This window comes from Mya arenaria, chromosome 7, assembly GCF_026914265.1.
Source record: "Mya arenaria isolate MELC-2E11 chromosome 7, ASM2691426v1".
NCBI lineage: Eukaryota > Metazoa > Mollusca > Bivalvia > Myida > Myidae > Mya > Mya arenaria.
In genome coordinates, this window is record NC_069128.1 from 12,249,846 (window position 1) to 12,266,992 (window position 17,147).

General features: G+C 35.4%; 1 protein-coding gene across 1 annotated transcript in view; it reads right to left on the reverse strand.

The window, feature by feature from the left end:
- Positions 1–8,900: 8,900 nt before the first annotated feature.
- The window catches only part of LOC128240920 (mucin-5B-like), a 67,295-nt gene continuing 59,048 nt past the window's right edge, over positions 8,901–17,147 (reverse strand). Inside the window, exons 79-98 of the mRNA XM_052957915.1 lie at positions 16,905–16,991; positions 16,330–16,451; positions 15,992–16,196; positions 15,738–15,824; positions 15,390–15,511; positions 15,052–15,256; positions 14,798–14,884; positions 14,436–14,557; positions 14,098–14,302; positions 13,936–13,998; positions 13,181–13,513; positions 12,887–12,949; positions 12,322–12,546; positions 12,062–12,108; positions 11,458–11,595; positions 11,115–11,222; positions 10,521–10,604; positions 10,173–10,307; positions 9,723–9,774; positions 8,901–9,448 (exon numbers count right to left, since the gene is read on the reverse strand). Of these exons, the coding sequence (XP_052813875.1) occupies positions 9,081–9,448; positions 9,723–9,774; positions 10,173–10,307; positions 10,521–10,604; positions 11,115–11,222; positions 11,458–11,595; positions 12,062–12,108; positions 12,322–12,546; positions 12,887–12,949; positions 13,181–13,513; positions 13,936–13,998; positions 14,098–14,302; positions 14,436–14,557; positions 14,798–14,884; positions 15,052–15,256; positions 15,390–15,511; positions 15,738–15,824; positions 15,992–16,196; positions 16,330–16,451; positions 16,905–16,991 (2,858 nt within the window). The 3' untranslated portion in view covers positions 8,901–9,080. The remainder of the gene's footprint in view (positions 9,449–9,722; positions 9,775–10,172; positions 10,308–10,520; positions 10,605–11,114; positions 11,223–11,457; positions 11,596–12,061; positions 12,109–12,321; positions 12,547–12,886; positions 12,950–13,180; positions 13,514–13,935; positions 13,999–14,097; positions 14,303–14,435; positions 14,558–14,797; positions 14,885–15,051; positions 15,257–15,389; positions 15,512–15,737; positions 15,825–15,991; positions 16,197–16,329; positions 16,452–16,904; positions 16,992–17,147) is intronic.

The following is a 17,147-nucleotide window of genomic DNA, read 5'->3' on the forward strand; positions in this document are numbered from 1 at the left end:
CAATGGGAAAAAAAGAAACTGGTAATTTTACTTATAAAACATTCAATTTCCATATCTTACTTATTTTTTTAACATATCAAATTATATGTATATACTTTTATTTTCACACCCTTTTATTACATTAGTTTTATTGTATCTCCTCGCTGTATCTGTCGATGTGAATTTTTATAAAAGTGCATGTTTTATACCAAAATAATATTAAATTTTCACCATAACATGATATGAATGACGGCAAGTATTACTAAACAGCAAAGGGAAGTAATCGCTTTATTGGTATTTGATATATATCTGCAGTTAGTATGATACTTTTCGTAAATCAAAAGAAATCAGATTTATTACCTGCGTAAAATGTTGTTGTTTTCCTGACAAGAGAGATGAGAATAAAAAGGAAAACAGTTACAGGATATAGGAGTAGATGTTGGGTTAAGGAGACTGATGTCGACTACGGATGATTTAGAAATACATGCAATTGTTGATCAAGTTACAGAGTGTGGAAGTAGGTATAGAGTGATTGACTCATGTTGAACTTGAATGTGAATAAGAAAGAAGTTGTTGAAGAATATTCAAAGAATGGGATAGATGTATTGCTTTTCATATTTATCAGGTTGACTCTATGAACGAAATACATTGAGGATCTTAACAACACATACGATCCGAATACTTTTTATTAATGTCACATGGAACCTTTTCACATTCATCCATCGAAAAGTGCAAAGTAATTTTCATATTACAATAAACGTTTGTGCTTTTGATAACGCCAGTCAAAATGTGCATAGTGATTCTAATATCTCAATTAACGTGCTTGCTGTTGATGCAGTCAGTCAAAATATGCCAAACGATTCTCGTATTTTAATAAAGTGTGTTTTTATACCGCCAGTCAAAATGTGCACAGTTATTCCAATATAAAAAACTCAATTTGGTAAAAGCTAACCCCTGATAAAGCTTTTATCATTTTAGGGTTAAATAACATATTTTCAGTGACAAAATACATGTATGTTGTTGTGTATACTGCAAGTAAGAGTACATAACCATGCTTGATAAACATACCTAGTTTTTGGACTAGGGCACTTGTGGCCTAGTTCACAGCCATAACCGCGATGTCTGCATTTTCAAGCCGCATCTGGGGATTCACTGACGTAATGTATTCATACGCTGTATTTTGATTGGATTGCCGTTAGCGAATTTGAATAATCAAAGTAGTACCGGAACTGATTACAATGAAAACATCCAATAAAAATAGTTCTCCTAACAATTCAAGCTAACTGTATGTTCTTTTAATGAAGCACAAGAAATTCATACGTAGCGAGTGAGTTAATCGGGTTAACTACATGAATATTCTTGCATACGGTCAGATTATATGCAATAAGAATATGAACATATTGGAAAAGTACGCAGCGAAATTTTTCCGTTCAATGCTCTGTATTGATAGACTGGTACCCTCTTTCTCTTTTATCCAAAAAGAAACCAGTATCAGCTAACCGCGGTGCCCGTCGCGCATTCGAAATGTCTTGTGGATTCATACGTAAAGCGAATAAAGCGTGCGGTCTTAGAAGAAAACAACAAGGACATTTGGTTTAAAAAAAGTATTGTCATCCTTTGCATACAATGTTGGTATTCCGAAGTCGGTCCCTGTTCTTTTTTTCGACATAATTTGCATGTTTCCGTGATATTTTCTTTTCGATACAAAGTTTTTTTAACTAATCATCGCATGGCACTTAGCACATTTTTTAATACAACACGTTTTTTGGTATTTATTGTTCAAATACTTTTAATGTTTACTAAAAACCATATGCCCCGTACCTGTATAACTTTATATTTTTAAGGAAAAGTAAATCAGGGTACCAGTCTACTTATTGACCTCAAAATTTACTCTGATCAGAGCGGCCGAATGATTCAGACATACATGTATGTTATGCTACTTTCGGATGCTGATGATGTGAATTTCATAGTGTTTTATTGAGGAAATTGATCAAGAAAGCCGCCATTGAATAATTACAACCATCAAACGGATTTATTTCATCTTACCGTGGGTAGCATTTTTAATTTGACACGTAAATTTTCAAGCAATACAAGTTCGTTTGAAAAAATCATATGATTTCAATTTTGCAAAATGGAGATAAAAAATATCAAATATGCGCATACTTATTTATGAAGTTTCATTCTAAATGAAGCCAAATGTATGAATATGTGCACAGCATCTGTGAAAAAGATGATTGTTTACCTATGTGCATAGAATGTCTTGGAGCCACTCTCAGTGTAAGTACATGACATTGTGATAAACCATCGTCATTGATAAAACAATTTTGCATGCTCAATTTTGATTTCCTCTCTTACCACAGGGGCATGTTGCGTTGTTTTGACATAAAAGTTTTGATGAAGTTATGGCTTCTTAAACAGGGTCATGTCAGCAAATATATGGAAATTCAGGGTAAAAAAACAACAAAACGGACAGGGGCGTGGTGTGTCAAAACAACACAACCTGCCCCTGTGAAATGCACCAGTCAAAAATAAATATCAACATTAAAGTTATGGAAGCCAGAACTAGTGTCCTCGCAATGCCGGGTGATTGCGGTGGTTTTGTCTTCCCTCAAATTATATCAGGGAATTGCTCTTATTTTAGATCCCTTGGGTGCGGGGGGGGTATTCAAGGGATTTTACCACCAGTTCGTTCTCGCAGGGCAGGGATTTTACCGGGGATTGGCTGGACCGAAAGTCAAAGTACCTGCTATTCCCTGGGGGGCGTGGTTCGTGGTTAAAATTGACTGGTGCATACTTTACAAGTTCTTTTTCTGAAGACGCTTTGTGCTCACTTTTTGTTTTCTAGCCAAGAATGAATATCAAAAATCAGTCAAAGATACTGTATGGTGATGCATTGTTGTTGATAGATCAATATAAATTTGTGAAATATTTGAGGGAAAGGTACTTGGTTAAATAATTTACAAGTGTAACTTTTGAGTTTTATTTAACAATGCAGTGCCGAATATTGTGGAGATAGAATTGAATTTGTATTAATTAATCAGTTGACTTGTGGCGTTTAGGGAACAAAATTAAAATCAAAATATTCAATAAAGTTCCCTTATCACCCAATGTTGTGGAATAGTGAAGTAATAAAGATTTAACCTCACAACAGTCTTTCTCTTCTCAAATGCTGTCCAGGCTTTTTTATGCTTAAGAATAACTAACATCGCGATGTCAGACCAGAAATCATCTTGGCATGAGATTGGATCACTATGGATCATTATGCACCAGTCAATAGTAACCACGGCTCCCACATCCGGGGATAGCCGGCGAAATGGGCCATGTTTTTACCTTTCAGGTAGCCCCGCAGTGCCAGGTCTTCCCGGAAAATACAGTGTGGATGTGGCTTAACATAATGTCCCTTGGGTGCGGGGCATTTGGTGGGGACTTTACCATCAGATTATCTCCACAGGGCGGGGATTTTAGCTGGGGTTGGCTGGACCGAAAGTAAAAGTAAGCTTTCAAGATTACCTTTCCAATCGCATACACAATGCAGTTTGAAACCTGGATAATTAAAACAAATCTTGGTTGTAGACCATTACTATTAAATATTTGATAAGTCACAGACATTATAAGGTACAGTTTAAAGGGGCTGTACTCAGTTAATGATGAAAAAGCAAAAGTTTAAAGAAAATTGTAGAAAATTGACATAAACTTGGTATCGATGTGTACAATTAATGCATTGAAACTTAATAACTGACGATCCCCATAGTTTACAAATAATTTATTAATAGCAGTTATTTCGTGTTTTTCCATTTAAAAAAAAATACTAGGTATGTCTACCGAGTAGAATTCATTCCTTATGTGTGATCTGCCGTTGATGTTATTACATGATATTAGCGAGTTAGGTATACATCTGGAAAATTACACCCAGTAAAAGTAAGTCTTCATAGCATAGTGGATACGACACTTCACTGCATTTTTTTTATTTTGATATTTTATTTACAATAACGATATCAAAGAGTAAAATATTTTATTAAAAAAGTGTCCTTAGATTCGTTACAGGAAAAAACAAACTTTTTTTGGTGACAATCTGGTGTACAGTCCCTTTCATAAAAAACAAATGAAGCCAATGCTGTATTAATTTGAGACAAACAAAAAGAAGACAGCACAAAGTTTAAAAAGTGTGACCAATGTGCGATTACCTTTCATAATTTATAAATTTTCATGCGATTCAGACAATTTTAATGCTAGAATTCACAAAAAATCATTCCCTTGAATTATTCCTGTCATAGTTTAAAGCTGCACTCTCACAGATTTACCGTTTTTACAACTTTTTTTGTCTTGGAAAGAGCAAATATTTGCGTAAACATCTTCAAACCAATGATATCAGATTGCTGACAAACATAAGGACCCCATTGGAAATAAGTTGAATAACTTTAATGGGTTATCCTGTGTTATATATTTGTCACATTTAATTAAATCTTTATTAACACATGTATGTATCCAAAGCATTTTAAATGATGTTGTGCTTTAGTATAGATATCATCACTAATTCTAATCAGCTCATAGTTTGTCATATTTCCGTTCGAAAATTTATGTTTTATGGCTTAAACCGTTACTAACAGTTAAAGAATATTGCTTAAAACATCCATTTTTTAACTTAAATATAAATATCTGCCATCCAAATTTTGGTCAGCAGTCTTATATAACTGGTTTCCATGGATTTTCGCAAATATTGGCTCGTTCCAAGACAAAAAATAAAAAAGTTGTCAAAATGAGAGTGTAGCTTTAAACTCATAATAAAATTTCAATGCACTACATTTGACATAATTTTTAACAGATGAAAAAAAATGTTGTTTTTTTAAAAACGCACAATATATCATTTATGTGACCTTACATTATAAGGAATTTATTCAGATCATTATTAAGTGACTTTTCTTGCACTTAAATGTGAAAAAAAGCTTGGGATTGAGGAATTGAACACTAAATGAAACAAGAATGAAATTAAAAGAATCACAAAATATCATCAAAATTATACACACAAATGTTCTTTGATATACAAAAAAATGAATCTTTTTAGACTTTCAAAAATTTAACATTTACTATATACGGTTATATAAAATGATGAATACATTTGTAGGATTTGATATCCTACTAGATGTAACTCGGCTTCGTTCATTTTTCTAAACTTTCTCTCAGTGATGAGGAATAAATTTTATTCACTGCTGTTGTTTTCCAAGTTTATAAAAATAAGAACAATTGAAACAACTCATTAACTACTGTTGATAAGTGCAGATTGTGGGAGGTCATGATTGATTTCAATGAACCACCAATAAGCCCTGCCAAAATTGGATACTGATTGGTCAGTCAGGTGCTTTTGGTAGGCATGATTAGCATGAATGTTAATTTTAACCATCATTTATGAATGTTTACAAAATCATTGAATATTGAAATAACAAGCGAAATGTTAGTTTGAATGATGAAAGCCATGAAATATGTGAAGTATTCAAAAAGAGACCATTTTTTCAGCTTGTGTAAATAATGAGAAAATTGTTAAGTAAATTGTTTTATTGTTTATCAGGAAATGTTGAATTCTCATGTTTAGGCCTATAGTGATCATACTTGATTGCTATGTTATTGGCACTTATTGCAATATGTTTTATTCATTGCAATATTTATGTAAAACATTAATCATTATGTTGACTTAAGTTTGTAGATAAGCACTAATGGTATAGGTGATGTGAGAATGCAAAACAAGTCCAGCACGCTGTCTAGAAAGACTATGTCAAACCCTGACCAGATATAATTTCTTGTCTTTTCAAAGTACCAACTTGGCAATGGTTTTATCATAACATAGGATATTGGTTTTAAAGAACATGTTAGTGTTTTTGTATGTGGAATGACATATGAAAGTGACACTAAATTGATCATAATTTATAGTTCTCATTGATATTACAAATAGCCCCAAGTACATGTTGATCTAAGATTTAAGGCTTGGATGGAGTCAGGACAAGAAAAATGCATATTAATACATTGTACTTTCCAACGCAAGAACTGTTTGTTTATTAAAGTAAATAAAGCAATCCCCACACCAAGGAACTAGAGTATTGCTTAACCAGCTTAATTGACATTATGAGTTGGAGTTCAAATTGCTGCAATTAAAGGCACATCTAGTTTGTAGAATTATTCAAACTCTGATTTAGCAACCTTAATATAGTTATATGAACTACTTTTGCGAAATGAAAGCTTTTTTAGATTTACAAGGACGGTGAAAAGTATTTGCCAAATGTACTGCAACACCTGATACCTGTTGCCTAGGAATCCAACAAATTCTTGGCACTCAAAATGTTACAGTACTATTCAATTTGGAGTGCCTGAAAAGAAAGCTTCTTGATTCTACATTCAACATCTTCTTTCTGTATGACATATTGGACCAGGAGAATCATGAACCTACAACCTTTTGCATCTATTGAGATAGGGAGCTATCAGGACAGTGACAGAGGACAATACAAGAATGACCAACTGCTGCATTTATTGAGTTATCCAATGCATACAAATTAAGATGGAGAAAATAATTCTTAATTTTTCCAAACTACTTCCTTAAGCATCTTGTATGTAGTTGTCTTTTACAATGATTGTTCAAAGTTACAATGGCACTGTGGGTTAAAGATGCTCTGTCCACGGGGTAGCAGGTTGTTTTGTTGTTCCTGCGTTTTGATCCAGGAGGTTGTATTTAACTCAAGTAGATTTATGCAGATTCGGATTTCACAAGGCACAAGCCGAGTAAAATCAAATTTACAAACAACTACCAGAATCAAATATAACATTCCGCCATATCCGGATCAAAACGCAGTACTAATAACCCTTTTATTATATGCATTACTGATTAGATCACTTAGAAACCACATCTTTGCATAATAAATTTCATTTTAAGGATTCACTCATTGGTTTAATGACGTCAATTTAATATTGCGCAACATTCTTGTTATGACGTGACGTCACAAGAGTGGTATATGGCCGTATTGCACTGGAGCGGAATATGGGTTAAAGTATTTTGTGATATGTATTGCATGTGGATTGATGATGGGTATATAATAAAGAATAAAATTATGTTTGGTATTCCATTCTCACTAGCAGTGTGATGAACTGCTGACACCATGTTATGAAATTTGATGGTCAAAGTATTTAAAAGACATTTCAATATTTCATACTTTAAAAACGATATTCATCTCATCTTAGTCTACTCAACTTGCTTTGCTATGTACAAAAGTCTGCAGCAGTAAAATGAATAGCATTAGACAGAAGGCAGTGCCTAATATTTATCAACAGCACTAAGTTATCATGGTAACATGTTATATAAATTGAATACCAAGCACAAATTAAGCAGTTTTAGTCTAAAGTCTAAGTCTAAGCTTGCCCATTAAACATTGTGATGTGATCCGATTTTTTCAATGCTTAGAATATGGTTGTCAAAATTCCCCTGAATGGAGCCCTAGTCCATCAGTGCTTTCAGCACTTTGATTTATAAATAGTATGTATGTACTGTGCTGTTTGTAGAGTTTTGTGCTGTTCTTCCATGTTTCTTGTTTGTGATTTTTTGTTTTTTTTTGTGTTATATGTCTTTGGCGTTTACCCAAGGCCATTAAACAGGGTTTATGTTTAAACATTTTGCTACTGAGCTTGTTTCTGTAGTTTATCACATAAGAATTGTAATGATATAATTTACTTTTTAAACTTCTTTGCAACAACTGCTGATTCGTCCCCATATTAGTGCAAGCTTAGACGGATGTATATTACTTTCATATCCCTTCAATATTGAATCCCTTACAATCTTAGGTTGTATTAGCTTAGTTCTCAATAAAAGAAATGGAGGTATATATGTATAAACAGGTACTATGAAAGCCTTAGTGTTGTAATGCTGTACTGACATTCTGCCATGACTCAAAACATGTTGAGGACGTTAACATGTATCAAGATGCAATTGGCATGTGATTTGAAAGTAGACATATTTAAACGTTTCTGGATAAACTCAGAGTAACGGACGCGCATTGTCTTCCGCTTATTACTCCTTATAGAAGTACATTATTACATGTATATGCATTATATTCATGTAGAAGGTGGTGGTAAACTCAACCCTTCTCAGGGTTCTACTATTTTTTTTACCAGTATGTAGAAAAAACCAGGCTGTGAAACGATACAATCATTTAAATAAGATTCAGACAGTTATGTTGAAACTGAATGTTTTAACTATATACGGACAACTTTGCAGTTGTGCGTTTAGGTTGGGAATCATTAGAGAAACCTAGAAAATTAGTAAGGGCGGTGGGATAAAAATAGGAGAGCCAATGAAACTGTTAGTTAAATATAAATATACCCGTTTGACCACTTTCATACATAACCTCATACACTCATTTACATAAACATGAGAATCACATGGACAAACAAGTGACAATAACAAACAGGACAGTTGGGGTGGAGTTATAGTTGAAATTGGCCTATTCTACATTAATATATATTGGTACTTGTTGTTTACATCTTATACACATGTATTGTATTCAGTACATATGCATTATTTTATTTTGTCACCAGTGACCGTCTAAGATTTACGTTGAAGATGAATGATAAAAGTATAATCTGGTTTGACTATAAGATTAATTTACCTGTGTTTACACTCCAATTTTGATTTCTTAGACCAATCTAAGATGCCTACTGAATGAGGCCCTTTGTCATGTGATCTATCAGCCTGTATTTTCTTGCCATTTTCTGCTAGATAAATAACGTATTTGAAATTTGAAATAGAAGACTAGTCGATGTTTCATCAATATGCTTTATTTCCACATCACAACAAAATGGTAGAAGTCAACAAAAAATTGTAACAATGCACTGCATCATCCCAAAATGTTTATCAATATGAACATGACTAGAGAAACCACATGCATATTTATTATCACAACAACAGGATATTACTTGCAAAAGGTAAATAAAACGTTAACATATGCCTAAAGGTTTATTTCATTATGATATGGAAATTTATAAATAAACTATAAGTCCATTATGGAAGCCAGTTCCGTGTTAAAGCAATGTAAAGTTAATGCCAAGTTAGTGTCTTTTACATGAACTTATTTTGCTCCTGAACATACATTGCAGCCACACGATTTCGGTACAGAATATGACTTGGTGATTGTCCTGCCACTTTTGCACGTAAGCTGAACGTTCCTTGTCTCACTTCCGGTTGCTTGACAACAATTGCAGCGATTGGTGAATCCCTGCATCACGTGGCTATAAGAAGAGCGCGAATTGCAGAAACCGGAACATTCAAGCAGGTCGGGGATAGGTTCAACATTTTTGCAAACTTCCATGTTGTCCATTATCGTGAAGTAGCCAATCGTATCGTTGGGGTTTCCAACAACGAGACGTGGAGCGCATGTCTGGCATGTAAGGCTACTGCTTGTGACGTTACCTAAAATGACAATTCGTAATGTAATTGCTGGAAAATCAAACACTTTTGGAGTTCAGTAGATTTAAAGTATACAAAAATATTCTGTCCTACATTAGTGTTGGTAAATGACAAAGGCTTTACCCCTGAGCCAGCCTGCCAATTCAAACAAGGGCATGCTTTCAAAAAATGTCATTTATAAACAAAAAGTCATATTTTCACTAGTTTAAAGTAAAGTTATCAATAGCAAAAACAGTGTTGTGGTTAAGAAAACATGTATCTTTTAAAAGGGCTACAGGTATAAAAGTGAATGCTTTATGCTTACGTTCAGGTAGACACTTCATGCAACAGCCTGTGGCGTCGTATGCTTCCTCGTTCTGAAATTAATGATCTAGTTTAGTTCAATGTCTTCATCAAATATCAAAACACTCGATAGTTCCCTTTAACATTATTTTTACTCGAGCGTTTATTCAAAAACTATACTAAGATATCACATGCTTATTGGTTGACCTGGTTTGCACAAAAGAACGCATGATTTGGTTTATGCGCAGTTAATAGAGCAATGAAAATAAAATAATCTTACAAGATTTTATAAGCGTGAATGTTTGTAAAGGCCGAAGCACTCCCATTGTATTGTTTATCAATCACGTGTAGATCAATAAAAACTATTCCGAAAACTGGTATGGACAAGATGGTCTTTTTTAAATAAATCAGTGAATGGTCGCAAGCAACTTAAAGGTTATCCCATTACTTGACGCAAAAAATGCCTACTCACCGCCTTGCACTCGGTCAACTGCTCATAGGCAGGACACTGCACGTGGGTCTCTGACACAATAAACATGCCGATTTCCGCATCGAAGGTGCACAGTTTGTCGTAGCATTTCCTTGACGTCGGGATGGTCGCCCCGTCCTGGTTTTAAAGGGAAAGTATTGTTTAAAAAGTCCTTTCAGGTAAGATAAATCGTGTCTTTAAATCAATATTTTATAGGTTATTGTAAAATATTTTGACAAGATATGTCGTTATTCATAGGAAAATAAATTACTATTAAGCCCATAGTTGGACAAATCAAACTACATCGAAAGTGTAATTGTTAAAATGTAAATTCTGAAAGGTTATAATTACCTTGTAAATAGTTCCGTTGACCACGCATCCATTGGGCTGACAGTCTCCGCAGCATTGGTCAGGTCGGGCAATTGTTTTGTAACCCTAGTAGATATAAAGTTCATACATTCCAAAATGCATTTATATGTTTAAATTTTTAATTTTAATAATTTAATATATGTATTTTACAAATTTGTTATTGTATATTTAAAGTGTGCGTCAAAGCATCTGAAAGATATGAGGTGAAGGCGTTTCGATTTTGTAACGTTATTGTTTTAGCTAACTGTTGGAGAGGTCACAGGTACCAACCGAATGTCAAACAACAAGAACATTGAATATCAGCATACTATTGTCAAGAAATGCCCGTTGTATAATGGCAGGAGCTATACATGTACTGGTGGATTAAATATATTACATGCACAATTATACCGCTTCTTGAAGAACCCCAGAAATAACCATTTAATAAGACAACTTCGTTCTACAAAATTATTACTTTCATGAAGTTCCTTTTTGTATCAATTTGTTGCATTTATTTATGACATAATTTAGGTAGGCAACACATCATGTGGCAGTTTCATTTTATGGCTTATATTTATTTTTGTATAGAAATGTTACCTGTGGACATGAAAGGCATGTTTCATTCTGACACACAATGCCGGCCACACCCTCTTTGGCGATACATGCGCAGTGGGTACAGAAACCGTCAGACCAAGTCTGTCCAGTCTGGAATATAGTAGTCAGTCAGATTTTACTCTTTATTTTCGCCAATTTGTTGGACAACTACAGTTCAGTTCAAATCTTTGTTAGAATATAATATTCGTGCATTATTTATTTGACTTGATGAGAAGGACAATTTGACCTCAGAAGAAAAGTTCTAATATATACTCAGTATTTCACGAAAAGAACATACAAACTATTATTAAAACACATTGACGCTTCGTACTGTATACACTTATACCTGGTAGGTTTGTGTCGTGTTGTCCGCTAGTTTGTATTGACACGTGTTCTGGCCCGGTGTCGGCAACACGAGGATTCTTGTCATACACGCGAACGAGGTGCAGTTACACTTGGTTTGTATCTCAACAGCGTCTTGGCCCTGTTATCGAAAAATATTACTTATAAATGGAAAAGAACGTAAGGTTTATGCGTCTTTATCAATAAAACGAAGCTGGCCCCTGACCCTATTGTGTTGAAAGGTCGATATATGAAATGGCAACTCCTCCCGTCCTCGCGTACTGAATGTTTCAAATTTTACCAAAATCCGGCGTGATAAAATAACAGTTTATTATTTTGAGAGCTTGCGTCTAATTTCTCGTATTCCGCGTAGCAAAACTACAGTTCAGATATATATCATATTTAGCATATTGCTCTAACAGTTATTGTTGTTTTTTTCAAGCAAAGACACAGAAGTATTAGAAATGTACTTCAGTATTCAAAAATATAATGTCACTTTAATGCCAGCAATTGAACCACCGGCGATTTAATGCATCGGCTTCACGTCATTTGAGAAATGCGTGTTCTCATACGTATGGATAGATGAATAACAAGAGGAAAAGATATACCTGTTTGCAAACAGGTTTCGTCGTTGTTGGACATATGGCAGGGCACACTGGAAAGGAAATTGTGTAAACGAGGAATGAATAACAATTTATATCAATCATGATATTTATAGATATGCATGTAGAAGCATATATATATATGTTTTTGGTAAGACATATATTTAACACAGAAGATGAAGTCACACCAAATAATAAACGTTAATTTACAATCGCGTAATACCGATCTAAAATACAATTATTAATAATTAATGAGCGCTACTCACTGCATCTGTACGTAACACAGCAATCAGACTCTCCACCGGCTGGTTCCAGTGACATTGGGGCGGGGCAGTTTAGAATTGGTGGGGCACAGAGGTTTGGCTTACACACGACGATGTTCTTGGAGCAGCAGCCATTCTCGTCTATCACAGTTTGAAGCTCCTCCCCTTCCTTCAAAACTGGCTTCACCATTGGTGGACATTGCTCCGGTATACACGGGCCTTTAGTAACTGGATAATACGAGAAATGTAATAGTAATGAAAAATGCTGATGATAAAAATATATCCATATAGAACATAATAAATAAATATTGCAGTTGATATGCAATATGCAAATATACCGATAGGCTTATACAATTCACTTCCAACTTGTTATTATCTTATCGAAAACGCGCATATCATTTTGCATTTATTTCAATTGTGATCTCTGACTAGAAACACATGAAGGACTTAACACACTCAAACATAAGTTGCCATAACATCTACATATTAGAATCTACCAATTCACGATTTTAAACACTTCCTCAACACACATCACCGTATGTTATTACTGTAAGTTCAGGCACCATACCTGGAACAGGCGTAATGTGGTTTGCTTGTACTGGTGGTTTTGAGGTGACCGACAGCGGAGAAACTGGAGTCAATCATAAATTGTTAGTAAAATGAATATTATCATAAATCAGAAAGCGGACGAAAATAAAGTGCAAAGCATAGCAAAATGAGCAAAGATATTGCTACTGTTCACTTAAACATCTAATCGTAGATACATGCTAAGTTAGGATTATAACATGCACTATACTTAGCTTTTACATACCAATATATGACAGTGAATCATTACACTTGTATATTGCCTTTAAATAAATACCTTCGCAGTCACAGTGGTATCGGATCTTGTAGTCACTGCACGGAACTGGGAAGTTGTTGTCATTCAAACATTCAAGTCCGTTGTTGATTGAGCAAGACAAAATCTCCCCACTGCTGTAAGACGCTATTCCGTCGACTGTGACACATTCAATACCCTTGATACGGCCTTCGGGACAGAACACGTTGAGTTCATGCGCGTTCATCTTCTCAATATCACCCCTTCCACTGTCTGGATGGTCCCGGTTTATCCATCTTGACCAGCGCGTAAGGCAAGGAGCGATCGACGGCCCGCCGTGAGTGTGCGTGGTGTGGTCGTGATGGACAGTTGGTGGCACTGAAAAGTTAATACATTTACAACTATTTTGAAGTGTGTGTTGTGTAGCCTTGTGTTTCTTTTTCAGTTTCGTTTGGCGTTGGGCCATTAAACTTGGTTAAAAAGGGCTATTAGGCTAGTCCAGGTATTTTAACGTTTTTACAAGAATTATATTTGGTGTCTATATTGATAAGGGAATAGCTACACTATGCCTTATCTCAGGAACTAACTAATCTTGAAAAATTGTTCGTATGAAGAATCAATTACATAAAAAAAATAAACAGACAGCTTAATCGAACTGTCAGTGTAATAGAAAACTATACAAGGGTTTGAAATAGACTATCGTCTTTCAATTTAACTATTTCTATGTGTATTATCTTGAAATTGGCCTTTTTGAAAGCTAACACGTTAATTTAATTATTCTCGGATCGTTGTACACTTACGTCCCATTGTGGTTGCACTTGGCGATTGTCCTGTCACTACTGGTGGTGGTAATGTTGGTTTAGCTAAAAAAACAAAACAAAACACATTTTTATGCATTTCAAACAGTAAAAGTTGAATTTACGTCAGTTCGATTGGCAAATATAGTGTCATATATCACCCACCTGTACATTCGCAGTAGTATTTGATCTTGTAGTCACTGCACGGAACAGGGAAGTTGTCATCATTTAAACAGACTGCTCCGCCCTCAATGGTACACTGCATGATTTCGCCCGAACTGTATGATGCGATATCGTCGATCGTCCTGCACTCGATACGGGAAACCTTGCCATATGGGCAGAAGGCAGCCTTCTGGGCGACCGTCCACGACTGAAGGGCAAAATAACATAATTATCCTCAGTCAGTTCATAAGTTACTATCAGTGCAAGTATAGATGATGACAATATAAAAAGTGGATTTAACAGCTTACAACATGACAGAACAATGAGAGTCATATAAATACTTCTCTGTCTCCATCGCCACTATCGGGAGTGTCCGTGTTGATCCACGATGACCAGTTGCTAGTACAATGGACTGGGGCACCAGTGGTCACTTGTCCGGGCAATGAGGTGGTCGAACCATGAACTGTAAAACGTGTATTAATGTGGTATGATATAATGGAAATGCAGATAATGCCGCATTTAATCAGATGAACTGCAAGCATTGATACTTACCCTGTATGGACTTAACATGTTAAATATATTTTGTTCGAATATTACGCATATATTGTAAGTGTGCTTCAACTTTTTAGTGTACATTTCCATTCGTATTTCATACAAACCTTCTCAATGAATTCACTTTAATTAAAATTAACAAAGGTCATACCAAGGTTTGGATTCTGTGTTTTTCCGCTAGGCGGTGTAACTGTCGGTACGCCCCCAGTTACGCCAGTTGGGTGCAACGTCGGTGACACTACAATTGTTGATAAATGATTCAGTCAAAATTCAGAATGAAGTGTTCAAAACTTACAAATATATCTTAATCGCCCTCCGTGTCAAATACAAATACATTATGACAGAAACAACGTATCTACACATACGATTTTGTAATTATAGTCTTTATACTGTTGTTTCTCATACCTGTACATTCGCAGTAGTATTTGATCTTGTAGTCACTGCACGGAACAGGGAAGTTATCATCATTCAAACAGACAGCTCCGCCCTCAATGCTACACTGCATGATTTCTCCGGTGCTGTAAGATGCGATATCGTCCGTTGTCCTGCACTCGATGCGGGAAATCTTACCGTACGGACAGAATGCAGCTTTCTGGGCAGCCGTCCAGGACTGAATGGTAATATTAGATGGATAATTATCCTATGGCAATTCATATGCTGCTGTCGGTGCAAGTTTCAGCGATGACAAAACAGAGGATTTAACAACTAACAACAAGTCAGTTCAACGATAGGCAAATACATACTTCTCTGTCACCATCGCCATTATCGGGAGTGTCTGTGTTGATCCAGGATGACCAGTTGCCAGAACACTGGACTGGGGCTCCAGTGGTCACTTGTCCTTGCAATGATGTGGTCGAACCATGAACTATCAAAAGTGCATTTATGTGTTATTATTCTTTGCAATGCAGATTCGACTATCAACCGCAAATTGTCATCACGTATCAATTCCATTTTACATTCAAAAGATATTGTTTCGAGTCCTGCACAAAAAACGAAAAAAGTTCGATAAGACTAATTCCTTTTAAATATTCGATATTCAATTATGTCCTTTTTGGCATAATGGTTACGTATAAAACTAACGCTGTTCATACCAAGATTGGGGTTCTGTGTTTTTCCGCTAGGCGGTGTAACTGTTGGTACGCCTCCAGATATGCCAGTCGGGTGCATCGTTGGAGTAACTATAATTGTTAATTAAGTTGATGGATCAAAATTTGGAATTAGGGGTTTAGATCGACCTAAATATCTTGGTCTTGAACGCGTGTCATATACGAATGCGATCTGACAGGAAGAATGTACCAACACATGCTATTGTGAATATATTATATGTATACAGTTTTTCTCATACCTGTACATTCGCAGTAGTATTTGATCTTGTAGTCACTGCACGGAACAGGGAAGTTATCATCATTCAAACAGACAGCTCCGCCCTCAATGCTACACTGCATGATTTCTCCGGTGCTGTAAGATGCGATATCGTCCGTTGTCCTGCACTCGATGCGGGAAATCTTACCGTACGGACAGAATGCAGCTTTCTGGGCAGCCGTCCAGGACTGAATGGTAATATAAGATGGATAATTATCCTATGGCAATTCATATGCTGCTGTCAGTGCATGTTTCAGCGATGACAAAATAGAGGATTTAACAACTAACAACAAGTCAGTTCAACGATAGGCAAATACATACTTCTCTGTCTCCATCGCCACTATCGGGAGTGTCCGTGTTGATCCAGGATGACCAGTTGCCATAACACTGAACTGGGGCTCCAGTGGTCACTTGTCCTTGCAATGATGTGGTCGAACCATGAACTATCAAAAGGGCATGTATGTGTTATTATATTTTGCAAATGCAGATTTGACTATAAAACGCAAATTGTCATCACGTATCAATTCTATTTTACATTAAAAAATATTGTTTTGAGTTCCAGTAAATTTACATTTTACTGACCGTTCCAAGGGTACCTAACAATTCTTGATAAACATACCTAGTTTTTTATATATAGTACATTTTACTGTGCTGTTTGTGGAGTTTTGTGCTGTCCTATCTTTCTTGTTTTTGATTTTATGTTCTATGTTTTTAGCGTTTACCCAGTGCCATTAAATCGTGTCTATGTTTAAACGTTTAGCTACTTAGCTTGTTTCTGCAGCTTTTTGTATAAATATTGCACAAAACATGATTAGACTAATTTCTTTTTAATATTTGATATTCAATTATGTCCTTTTTGGCTTAAAAATTATGTATAAAACTAACGCTTTTCATACCTAGATTGGGGTTCTGTGTTTTTCCGCTTGGCGGTGTTACTGTCGGTACGCCTCCAGATATGCCAGTCGGGTGCATTGTTGGAGTAACTGTAATTGTTAATTAAGTTGATGGATCAAAAGTTGGAATTAAGGGTTTAAATCGACCTAATATCTTGGTCTTGAACGCGTGTCATATACGAATGCGATATGACAGGAAGAATGTACCAACACATACTATTGTAAAAATATTATGTGTATACAGTT